At 47.2% G+C, this 13,389-nt stretch overlaps 1 protein-coding gene across 3 annotated transcripts in view; it reads left to right on the plus strand.

The window, feature by feature from the left end:
* RAB11FIP1 (RAB11 family interacting protein 1) overlaps positions 1-6,954 on the plus strand; it is a 30,520-nt gene extending 23,566 nt beyond the window's left edge. For all 3 annotated transcript variants that reach the window (XM_078855473.1, XM_078855475.1, XM_078855474.1), the window contains 2 exons: positions 1,397-1,541; positions 3,788-6,954. In XM_078855473.1, the coding sequence (XP_078711599.1) occupies positions 1,397-1,541; positions 3,788-4,033 (391 nt within the window). In that variant the 3' untranslated portion in view covers positions 4,034-6,954. The remainder of the gene's footprint in view (positions 1-1,396; positions 1,542-3,787) is intronic.
* Positions 6,955-13,389: the final 6,435 nt, after the last annotated feature.

A 13,389-nucleotide genomic window follows, 5' to 3' on the forward strand; every position in this document is an offset into this window, starting at 1 on the left:
GACATATGGGTCTCCTAGGGACAAATCAGGTCATGTTACTAACAAGCAGGGCTTGGGTGCGCCTCTAAGCTGCTTGCTTTGCACGCCAGTGCTTCTGTGGTCATTGTATTTGTGAGCCCTTGGGGCTCAAGGCATTAATCAAGCATTTAATCAGCCAACTGCCTCGGTGTCGGCCGTCTATATGTAAATATAATTCAGAAACAGTTTACAAAACAAGAGCATGTTTACCAAACTCGTACGAGGCTACTCTGTCATTTTATGCACTCGGGAGTGCCAAAATAGTAATTATCATAACACTTAACCAGGTTATGTGGATTAATAACATTTTTAGGCAACAAGGCATTGTGCACCAGGTGGCAGACGCTGTATTAGTACACAATGACGTGCCGCATCAAAGAGCAATTGGAAACGGCACGTGGCAAACTCGTGTAAACTCACCCGGCAATCTCCCCGCCCTCGGGTGCAATTCGGGGACAGCCCTTTCAGAAAATAGGTAAAGCAGTAATTGAAGAAGCCAGTCGAACACTGTTCGGCTATTACCAAACTCAAGTCCCCTTGTGTCTCCAATCCACATGGCACGTGGCAATGAATGGAGGGGGACTTATTGTCTGTGGAATTGCAAATGACGAGCTCCCGGGTGTGGTGAGCAGGCACGTGCTCCCGCTGTTTTGACACTTACTCTTGGTGTTTTACAATAGCCGCAGCTGATAGGGAGGGGTGGGGGAGGCTTTTCGCTGGCCGGCTGTGGTGTGAAGTTGACACTGCACAAATCTCTGCATCGCTCCGCCTGTCATCGCCATCCTCCGCACACTCTTTCTCTCTGCTCCCTTGTTTTCATCTCTTGATTACTTCTTGGGTTTTACTAACATTCTTTCCCCCTGTCCAGAATATTGCTGTTTGTAGTTATTCGTTATTCCAACTGTTTTTCTTTACTTGTTTTGGGGGATTTTTTTGGGGGAAATGAAATGTGAAAGTAATCTTGGAGTGATATCAATATTTTTTTTATTCATGTAACGATTTTCTCCGTGCGATTCGATGAATTGTCACAATAATTTTGTCGTTGTGATTACATTCAACTATCAGTTATTTATTTGATTTATCTCTTGTACATTATTGTTTACAGTTATATTTGCTCTTTTAGCCTCAGGGTAACAATCGCATGCCATTGGCATGTAATATGCCTGAATGATAACATCGATTCTCACAACGTGATTCTCACACACACACGATTCGATGCATGTATTGTAATAATTTACTCAATGATTAATTGACGCATCATTACATGCCTGAGCCTTTTTCGTTGGGCTGCATTAAAGCATGATCACTTGGATTGTGTGCCCTGTGTTTGTTTCTCTTTAACGTTTTGTTGATTTCACCCACCCCGCTGCAAAACCAGCACACCACACCCCATCAAGCCCATGCGAATCAGGGCAGTGGAACTTCCCTCCAACTCCAGCCCTGTTGCAGCCCCGAGGGAGCCAAGAAATCAAGGCAAGCGGCCGGCACCGGTGGTGCCCGGCGGCTTACGGATGAACGACAAGGTGAGTGGGGCCAAGCACAGTGGTGCCATTCGGGCTGTGAACTCCTGATGGACAAGGGACTGTGTGTTCCAGGGTAACATACGGAGGTAGGGCCTGCGACTTAAATGCTTTACGGCCCATGGCCTTCGACATGGAAACGGTCCACAAACTATCCAACCTGCAAACATCGCAGCCACACTCATTGAGCAACAAGTGTGACTGAGGTCCGTGTTAATGCATGGCCCATCAAAGGTTTTTGAAAGTCCTATTTGGCCTTCGGCAATGAAAAGGTTTTCCGCCTCTAATGGGCAGACTGGGCAGTGGCCCAACAAGGCAGTCCTGCGTGTGGACTTGAATGCCCTGTGGCTGCAGGCTAGGAGTATAATGATTCATCACCACCCCCCTACTCCCAATGATTTTATGAATCATGATTCAGGGTCACAATCACATCAATGGGTATAGAGGTCATGCAAACCCATTATGTACAATGTGTACGAATCGTAACACGTTGATTATTGTGCACACAATTCAATGGGTGTATCATGAGCTTAAGAATCTGTATTAATCGATTCATAAATGGATGCATCGTTGTGTACATAGGCATGTTGAACTTCCTTCGCACCGTACGTAGCTAATCGTGATAATCGGAGGTGAGGTAGGACAACAAACTAAACACAAAAAACATTTCTAAAGAAATTAGTATTCAATCTATATTTAAAATTGCAGTCAATCTATTTCTCAACCCGTTGAGTGGCATTTGTATTTGTGCAACTCGGTACTAATTGCAGAAATACAATTGCCTTGACTGACAGGGAATGTCATCAATGTGGCATTTAATGGTTATTATTTGCAACTAAATTCCAACTGTGAAAAAAGCCTTACATTTTACTAAAGTACATAATAAGTCTTAGTTTTTTTGTGTTGGCTATATTTACTTGCAAAGGGTTTTGTTCATATTATCTACAGTTGTGTTAGTTTAATAATTCACTTTGAAATTCGTTCTTTTTACACCTTTGCGTGCAGTGAGAAAAGTAGGGGGGGCCCGCATTGCAATTTACCGGTCAGAACAGTTGTGAGAAAATTGCAATAATTCAAGTTATTATTCTCATAATGAGATGGTCCTTCTCTAGCTTTGCCTGCAGCTATTCTTTGGTGGCCAAATTGTACGGATATATATCTCACATGAGTGCCAGGAACGAGATAAATTGGTCGAATCGTTCAGAGGCATTTAGGCACATGCAGTAGTAGGTGAGAAGAGACAATGATACGTTTGGTGAGGGAGGCAAATGCCCCGTGGAATGTTCGTTTTAGCGAGGCATGGCTGGATTTGCTGTCCATGGCCCGATAAGCTGACAGACTTTGAGCCAACTGTGATGAGCTGCAAGTCCAATGCTGCTGTAATAAAAGCATGGGATTTTGTTACAATTTAAACATAATAGTAAACTATGCTAAACCGTTAATATGAGCGTTTTTTAACCTCGGGCTGTCTTTTAGCACGAGCGTCACATGGCTTAAAATATTTAAAGTGGCAGCAAAAAGGCTGATATTTTTGGCTTTGGCATTTGGAGCATTTAATTGCGTGTTTCAATGGCGATTCTTGTTGTGCCTTTGCTTTAAAGCTGACAATTTGTGCATCGTCTCTAATAAATAAATAAACACTTTTGAAGCATTTCATAAAACGGTGTTTACGCACACTACGTTGTTCGAATTAAAGTAACACATTAATGCTGCCTTTTGACAAACAAGCAATAATTACAAAGAGTGTTGATGCATGTTTTGTTTAGAAATTACTCCATCAGCACCTGACAATTTGTAAGCTAATTTGCCAGGACTACAGTTATAAAAAAAGGAAAATGGTCGTATCAAGCAGACTGGTGATCATGGGGGAAACAACACCATTTACACACTGCTTATTGTCATTAGATACACACTATTGTTTCATGGCATTTTCTTTCGCTGTTATTATGCAGTTTATAAAACTGACATTTGCAGCTGTCCGCTAAACACTTTTCATTTTTTCTGTTTTGAACTGCCTCTGGTGTAGCTGAGCCATAACTCTAAACTGATGGATTTTCATTGACCATTTCATTCCCGACCATAAAAGCGATTCGTCTTGGACATCGATCAATGCAATTCGTCGTGCTCCGTCTTATCAACAAAACTTGTTTCCCCCCCCCCTACTCCATCCGCCTTACCCATTTCTCCCCTCCCCTATCTTCTCTCTCCCACGGCCGGCCGTGGCTTGAAATAAAAAAAAATGCATAAAGGACTTGGCGACGGAGATGCGCGAGAGCCAGGGAGGCCAGGACGAAGGGCCCTACGCGCACCTGACGCGTGCCGAGCTCGTGCAGCTGCTGACACGGCAGCAGGCGGAGCTGGTGGACCGCGAGCAGCGCATCCACGCCATGGAGGACTACATCGACAACCTGCTGGTGCGCGTCATCGAGGAAACCCCCGCCATCCTGCGGCAGCCAGAGCGCGGCGCGGGCCGCAAGGCCGGTCGGGTGTGGTGACCTTGCAGAGGTTCCCCTCTGACGCCATCCCATCCCACACGCGTCACCCTTCCTTATTTGTCCCACGTGAAAGAGACACGTGACGTCGGTGGACTACGTTGGCAGTGGTGTTACGAGCCCAGGCCGGTAAAAACCTCACCACCGTCACCATCAATGCTGTCTTTTTAACTAACAAGCAATAATTGTGTGTATCCAGAGCAGAGAGCCATTGCCCCAAAACGCTAGCTTACTGCACTGTAATTCTGTTGTAAGCAGTGCTAATGATGATGGTGGTGATTTTTTTTTTTTGTTCAGCCTAGGCTTAGAAATTCACAAATTCTCGGGCGAGCACCATCGAGGGCACGCTGAGCTCAACGGAGAAACTCCTCTTGGCATAATGCTCTCCCATTGCAATGTCGTAAAATTAGTAGTTCAAGAAGGAGCGTGGTTAAGTAGCAGGGGGCACCCCCCCCAAACCAATCCCTAATCCCCCTGCGAGCTGTGCAGGTGGTGCTGAGACGTACAGTGGAGACGGCGATAGGGTTGAGCGCTGCAGGTGCTGAGTTGAGCGGCTGTCCCTTGAAAGCCACCAGCCTCCTGCCCCTTCTCTTCCGCCACTCTTCAAACAGCTCCTGTTTTTCTCTCTCTTTCGTACCTTCCTTCCCTTTACCTCGGCTCCGCCGCGCCTTGGAAACCTCCTCTCTCTGTGAGATAATCTTCTGTGCCTGCCCCTGTGGTGACCACACGGCCGCTCCCGACTCTCTAATCGGCTGCGGGAGGATGCAGCCGCGAAGTTTCGCTGTGAAGCGTGCTGTGCGGAGCAGCGCGCCGCGTTGGCAATTATAAACGGTGCCTTCACAGCGCATGTCGCGAGACACTGGGTGGGGGCGGTGGTAGTTTTTAAAACGCTGGCGCGACCACTGACGATGAATGCTCACCGGGGAAATTGGTGCGCGGGTGTGCGGCATCCTTCCAAGATTCAAATACTGTATCCTGCTTCCTTGCACGTTTTGATTAAAACAATAATTTGTGGGTTTAAATCTCACGAAGATTAACGTATAAAAACTGTCGTTCTTTCAGCATTTAGTCTTAAAATTTGGCGTATCTGATGAAATGGAGGGGGGGGGTTTTCCTCTTTCCCAAAAATACAAATTGTGTAACTGTCGTGTAACAATGATGATGACATAGGGTGAACAGTGGTCTTCGTGCAGATGCAATTAATTTTTATCCTGGAATGTTATATACCAAAGGGCTCTCTTGATAATTATGCACTGTTAGTACAACGTCCAATATGCTGTTCTGTGAGTTCACCGAATGCTGATGGTGATTTGTTTTTGTTCAACTACTGTTTTGAGCGCCGGCTTGGTTCTGTTGTGCTACGGATTAACTGTTAGCACCCCATGCAATTTGTAAAGCATATGCTGAGATTTCCTCCAGTGCGTCTGATTGCGGTTGCTCTCCAACAACGGGGATCACGTTGGAATGTTTTTGCCTCATTACTAAGTAAAGTGGCCTCCTACACAAAAGCCTTGAAGAATGAAGTGCAAGATTTGTCGCACTAAAAATTATACACTGGCTCCACCTTACATTACTGCTATTTAAATGAATTCCATGAATAAAAAAATATAACAACAGCCTTCTGTTACATGTATACGGTATATTACAGTGTAGGCTGACGATATGTCTGTAATTGGTGGCGTGGTTGAATGCAATTGTGCTGTTTTTGACATGTCAGAAAGACACTGGAGTGCTGGACTGGCATATGGGGCCAGTAGAAATCTCATAAAACACTAATAATAATTAGACATAGTTTTGTGTGTTCACTTTGTCTCACTACCTTACGGTTTTGTACTTTCAGTGTTCGGTTTTGTCTCACACTTGTAAGAGCAAAATGAACTTTGTTTGGCTGGTACAGACAAAAAGGTATGCGTCTACTGAGATTACATCTCCTCGACTATTGCCATCAGGTTCCTCATACAGCGTTGGCTTTTTTGGCAAAAAAAACATCGTGTCCAAACCCACGTGGCACGTGAATGTTCATGCTGCATAATGTCAGAGATTCTCTGTGTACGTGAGTCCGTGTTTGCTTACTTGAGGGATCTTTTTTTCAAAACCGTACAGGATATTGGTTTATATTTGTGGTTAAACCGGTGAAAATTATTATCCGTGGAAGCAGACTCGGTGCACCCTTCAGCAAAGTCATTTGAAAAACAAGTAGATTTTTGGCATGCAGACGGATGGGATTTTTTTCATCGATTGCCATTTCAATGTTTCGTACGGATGACATTTCAAATAAAGCCTTCACGTGATATACATGACTATAATGAGATTAATTACAAATCAAAGGAAGTGTGAGGCAAAATCAATCCTGACTTAATATTGTACAAACACTGGTTGTGTTTCTTGCTTGTTCATTAAACCAAAAATGAAATTCAATTTGAGTTCAACCAATGTAGTCCTTTGAGAGATTTCTATTGGCTCCCAATAATTTCTTTTGTTTAGTTCAAATGTTGGTTTCGAGCGTGGAGAACATTCCGTTGGTTTCTGAAGTAATTTCTGTATATTCTTATGTTCCTAAAATGCTTATAATTGTCGTTAGCACAAGTGTCGTTTGCTTAGGAAATGTATCCTTTCACAGAAATTATATAAATATTTAAAATTCGATGGACGCGTAGTTTCTGCAAGTGCACAATATTAATGTACAACTCGATTTAAAAGTTGATTGTAGTCTTCCCTCTAATTGATGACTCACGCCAAATGACCTGCAATAACATGAAACGATTAAATAATTACTTGTATATTGAGTGCCTTCATATCGGACGTATGGCGTTTGTAACAACCTATGCATGGACAAATATCGATTGGATCTTAGTCACACAATATGGTGAAGGAGGTATGTTGGAAAGTGGTTTATTATTAATAAAGTATTTTATTCTGTAAAATGGCTGTTATGGGTCCTCGATTGTTGCGGATTTGCGCTGAGAGACAAATAGGAACATGTGGAGGTTATACATATTGTTAATAAAGTGTGCTTTGTCTGACACGTCACTAGATGGAGAGAGTGTCAAGAATAGCGACAGGGAGTGGCAACCAAGGGAGGGAACTCGCCCGAGAGGACGTCCACTGATGAGATGGAACCATGAAATCGGTTCGCGTACAGGTGCTAGGTGGACTGTTGTGACGCGCAATCACGAGGGGTGATTTTCGCACGACAAAACACATTCTTGCGGAGGGAGCTGGTAGGAACGTTGGGTTGCTCGGTCAATGGCCAGGGTCAACGGCGGCGTGATGTATTCCGCAAATATGGCCGACTGAGGGCGAGCACAAGCCGGCGTGAGTAGGTTAAACGTTGAGTTTTATAAGGGCACCACGGGGTGACCAGCCCCTCCCCACCCAGCCCCTCCCCACCCAGCCCCTCCCCTCCCCACCCAGCCCCTCTCCACCCAGCCCCACCCCTCCCATTTTTTGATGCACGACGGACGGACGGACGCAATAATCCCCTATGGGCTGGTGGAACCAGGTGGTTCCTACCAGTAAATCCAACGGCTGCAGTGCTGTAGCTTGTGCCATTGATAGCTGTAGCTGAATTGCCTGGAATACCCCCAATCTCATCCCTTCTCAAAAGCTAAAGAGAGCTGTGTCTGGATGGGTGACCGAGCTTATGCAACGCAGATGTAATATACTAATACTATTTTTTATTTTACCAAGTAAGGCCCATTGAGTTATATACGTCTCTTTCAGAAGCGACCTGGCCACATGATAGCTCAACGGAGTGGCTTATGTGGACATTTATAGCAGACAAATATTGTCCTCTCCAAACGCATGTTTCTAAATGTGAAGGGACAAACCGGAGGACCCATTGTACAATCTACGTGACCACGGGGAGAACATGAAAACTCAGAAATGTACAGGCGTCAGGGTCGGGATCGGGATCGAACCCACGACCTCCTGCATACCAGGCGAGGTAGTTAACATCTCCCCGCTTGGGCGCCCCGTGTTTGCTGCGAGGCTATGCTGTCATCAGCGCAGGGGCAGCAATATCCAATGCCCTGTGGCTCTGTCCATCTGTCTACGCTACCAATTTTCAGCAGTGCACAGTGACCATGGAGTGGCGATGTTCTGGTCATGAGAGACCCACGGGGACATGCGCGGCATGAGCATGCGGTGGGTTGATTAAATGGTTGTGTAGATGCAGCCTATTAGAAATGTACGTTTCATACGTGACTGCTTCGTTCAGCACTGGAGTTTTATTATAGTGTAGGCCACGGAACAAATAGACTATTGTGAGCAGTCAACGTGTCTCCATGTTCAACAAATAGGGAGTGGCTCATTACCCTAAGCCAGTGGCTCTTAACCTGGGTTCGATCGAACCCCAGGGGTTCGGTGAGTCAGTCTCAGGAGTTCGGCGGAGGTCAAGACACACACCGACTCATATGATTGTGCACCAGTAAAACATATACCTATGTTTTGAATTTGAAAAAATCATATTTTATTTTTCCAATTAATAAGGGTTCGGTGAATGCGCATATGAAACTGGTGGGGTTCGGTACCTCCAAAAAGGCCTAAGCCCATGGTGTAAATTCCACATTGCCATGACATGTGTCCGTCTGATTGCGACAACGTAACGACACCGTTGTTTGACTCCGTGTATTCATATTTACAGCCCCTTAATACACCGATGGATGTCGGCCTCCCTACACCCATGTAGGTTGTGACGTTTGTTCGGCCATACTTCACCACGCTGGTCATGTGCCTTTTGATAAAGAGGGGAGAGGGGGTGGCTGGAACTGGTTCGGATATCACTCGCCATTTTTGTTAGTCGTGACCGAGACCTCGCAACTCGACTCACCAGAGTTCGCCGTGCAAGTGTGCTAACCACTGCACCCACCGCTCCATATATACACACGTGTATATTTGACTCGGTGACTTTTGTAATATCATCCGTCGCTTTCACTCCGCCAATAGCCGAAAGCAAAGATGCGCGCGCGCGCATCACACAACCAGAACAATTGCGTCTGTGTATATTTAAACATCTTATTAAGCCTCGGCGAAGTTCATTAAAACACTAGATAGGGTTTCAGAGGCCGTTTAAATGTAATAGTATATGTGTTTGCACCGGAGGCGACGTTGTGGCGTCTTCCTCTGTCCTACGCACTCCCCCCTCATTCGTATCATATGTGCCCTGTATACATAACCTGTGCGTAAACGCGTCTCCCCTATAGTACACGGGGCCAGAGGACAGTGGATAGATACGCCACCCTATTAAGACTCAAACGATACGGGGGGGGGGGGGGGCTCCCTGCCATTGTCAATAACGGAGAAATCTCAGCTCTGAATGGCTTCTGATGTCCCGAGTTAACCAATACCCCCCCTCCCCAACTCCTCCCTCTTGTGTCGAGGTGTCAGCGCGTGTAGACGTCGGTCTGGCTCGATTCTCACTTCACCTCGGTTCGCTCTGACCAGGACGAGAGCACAACAGCGAGCGGAGCCACGTGACTCCGCTCACGATCACGCGCCAGCTGTGATGGTAGCGTCAGGGCCACAACCATCACCACCCCCACCAACACCACCACCACCCCCACCACCCCCACCACCACAACCACCACAACCACCCCCACCACCACCACCACCACCCCCCCCACCACCACAACCACCACCACCACCCCCACCCCCACCCCCACCACCACCCCCACCACCACCCCCACCACCATCACCCCCACCAACACCACCCCCACCACCACCCCCACCACCACCACCACCACCCCCACCACCCCCACCACCACCACCCCCACCACCACCCCCACCACCACCCCCCACCACCACCACCACCACCCCCACCACCACCACCACCACCCCCACCACCACCACCACCCCCACCACCACCCCCCCCCCACAACCACCCCCACCACCACCCCCACCACCACCACCCCCCACCCCCACCACCACCCCCACCACCACCCCCACCACCATCACCCCCACCAACACCACCCCCACCACCACCCCCACAACCACCACAACCACCACCACCACCCCCCCCCCACCACCACCACCACCCCCACCACCACCACCCCCACCCCCCACCACCACCACCACCACCCCCCCCCCACAACCACCCCCACCACCACAACCACCACAACCACCACAACCACCCCCCCCCCACCACCCCCCCCACCACCACAACCACCCCCACCACCACCACCACCCCCACCCCCCACCCCCACCACCACCACCACCCCCACCCCCCACCCCCACCACCACCACCCCCACCCCCCACCACCACCACCACCACCCCCGCTGCTGCGATGGAAATTTCTGCCGCTCTTATTAAAGGGAACCAGGTGTCACTTCGTGTGTTCAAATACGAGGGGGGGGGACGCATTCAGACCACCTGTCAGAGGCCCCTGGGGCTTTTAAACGGCACACGTGTGTACATATATATTTACATCATGCATTATATATGCAGTACTAAAAACGCGGACTGTGTGTGTTTGTGTGCTCGCTGACAGCACTTGCCCCAACAGTCTTGTCGAAGGCTATACGGGGGATCTTTGTCTCTTTACGTATAAATATATTCGCGGGGAGCTGTAGTGTAGCGGTTAGCGCGCTGCGTTACGAACCCGGCCGCCCGAGTTCGATTCAGGCTCACGACCCAACACCGGTGACGATTATATGAACCGGTCCTATGCATCCTTCCCTGGATCGACTTCGCCCCCAATGAGTACCTGGCGCGGTGTGTCAACATAGCCACAGGAGAGACAAAGGCGGTTGGGTGTGGTACTGGCCACCCACCCCCTCGTGTACCGTGCCTGCCTGCATAGGTGCTCGCTAACAGCACTCTTTCCCCAAAGGTATGTTAAGGTTATACGGGGGATCTTTGTCTAGTGTGGTTTGTTGTCCTTCCCCGCACCTCCGATTAGCACGGTTGGCTACGTACGGTGCGAAAGAAGTTCAAATATACATACATAGCCTTATTCTGGTCTGCACAGACCACTTTGCAAGCTTTCACGTTTTTAAATCCTTTATATTAAGTTCGCGTGCTTGCTTGCTTGCTTGCGTGCTTGCTTGCTTGCTTAAGACCGTGCAAATCTTTCGGTCGTTTTTTTAACCCACTTCCCGTGATCCAATCGAGCTGACATTTTCCACAAAGACTCGTTGTGCGTGACAATTAATGTTCGTGAAAAAACATTTCCAAAATTTTTTACACTGTTTAGGGAATTTTTTTAAAATATTTAATTACCAATTGCTTAATGCTGGCAGACAATCATCTGACCCATCGGTGGCAGCCATCTCAAGCCAGAGGACGAGAGGACTCTAGCCGCCACGCATATAAAGGATTTATAGTGAAAAACTTTGTTTTTACGGGTTAATTTTTTTTTTCTATTTCAAATACGTTAAATGATAAGCGTGGTGGTTGACTCACAACCACGCTGAGCTCGTGATTGAACCCGGTTCGTACAGGGTATGGGAGATGTTGCCTGGCTTGGGCTGCGAAGTGAACCACAGCTGGCGGTGGCGAGATGTCGACTACCTCGCCTGGTATACAGGAAGGTCGTGGGTTCGATCTCCACGCTGACACCTGTATATTTGGAGTTTGTATGTTTTCCCCGTGGTCGCGTGGATTTTTCTCCAGGTCCTCTCGTGTTCCCCTCCACATTTAGACTCAGCATGCGTTTCGAGTGTCTGGCTGCTATGAATGTCCACATGCTAAGCCAATTCGTTGAGCTATCATTTGCCGGCCAGGTCGCATCTGATAAAGAGCCAATAGAGCTCAGCGGGCCGTAACTGTTCAAATAAAAATAGTTTAGCTTAGTTTTAGTTTTGGCGATACTGCCTTGTATTGAATCCATCTGTGCGGATTTTTCGGATGTCGACCAGAGCTTGTCTGGAGTTGTCGACACGTGCTCGTGAGATGGCCATAAGATGCTGCGTGTCATCTGTGTGTCATCTCATCGTACGTGTGTTTACGTGGGGGGTTTTGTTCCAGCAAATGTCAGTTTCCTCCCAGATCGAGCCATACACTCATTCGTGGAATTGGCCGAACAACCCAATAAATGGATAAAAAAAACATAATTACGTGATTTATTTTTTATTGTATTGTCATTTGCCCATTCCTTCGTGAGTGTGTTTGAGTTAGGAATCAATCACGGTGCACGCGGCAAAACCACGCTTTTACACGGGGGAGGTTCTCAGAAGTCCGTGCAGGTACAGGCCAACACCCTTCTTAGGACGTTGCCTTCTACAAGCCATCGTAATGCTGCAGTGTTTGTGTCTCACGCAAAGCTGTTACCACCCGCCTTCGGTCTTGGTGGGATTTCTCTAGGAACTCCCCCCCACCACCTTCCCACCAACGTGGTATTCTCATTGTTGATAACGGTTCACTTTGGTGAATTTTCTCGTGAAAGCAACTTTAACAGCGCCTTATGACAGAAGAAGACGAGGAGGAAGAGGAGGAGGATGAATAAAAATGCACGTAGAGTTGGGAATTATTTAAGGAAACAAGCCCCAAAATACACCATTGGAACCTCATTTGCCAGTAAAAAATATGATAATTGTTTTTTTACCCTTTTGTCTGGCAACAAAACTGACACCTTTTTAACAAGGAGTCATGTTTGCATAGACCACAATACCTGCAGTCATAATGCAAACAAAAAACATTACTCTGATAATGTATGCACTGTCCTTGAAGTTGATTGGCGTCATCTGGTCCAACACCATGTGAGACTAGGCTCTAAGGAAAGCTGTCTCGGGTGTGGACCAATCAACTTCAAGGACAGCGCATACATGATCAGAGTTATGTTTTTTTGTTTGCATTATGACTGCTGGTATTGTGGTCTATGCAAACATGACTCCTTGTAAAAAAAAGGTGTCAGTTTTGTTGCCAGATAAAAGGGTAAAAAAACAATTATCAAGCCCCAGAATATCTACACCGTGGAGATGGAGCAATGGATCTCAGTTCGTGTGCAGGCGCAAGGCAGATTGTTGCATCGCAAGGTGGTGACGGTTGGCAAACCTTCATCAAGCAGTAAATTGATCAAATCTGATGATAATAATGGTTACAAAATTTAATCAATGGCTGTTGTTCACCACATATAAAAGCTACATTGCAAATAAATCACAGTGACATTTTGACTGGCTCTAACCCCCCCCCCCCCCACTGGAAGCTTACCCTGTGCATATAAATAAACGGCATTGTCATCATTGATATTATTAATTCGAATTGTTGATATTCTTTCTTTTGTATTCTTTTATTCAAACATTGGACGTTGTCAGAGCAGGTGAAACGAACCTCAAAACACACCGTGTGCTTGCCAATGTTGGCCGACACCGATGAATAGAGCCCCTCCTGAGTGGGAGTCTTGAGGCTCAACGAGGTTAAC

This window comes from Lampetra fluviatilis, chromosome 4 (genome assembly GCF_964198595.1).
Source record: "Lampetra fluviatilis chromosome 4, kcLamFluv1.1, whole genome shotgun sequence".
Classification (NCBI taxonomy): domain Eukaryota; kingdom Metazoa; phylum Chordata; class Hyperoartia; order Petromyzontiformes; family Petromyzontidae; genus Lampetra; species Lampetra fluviatilis.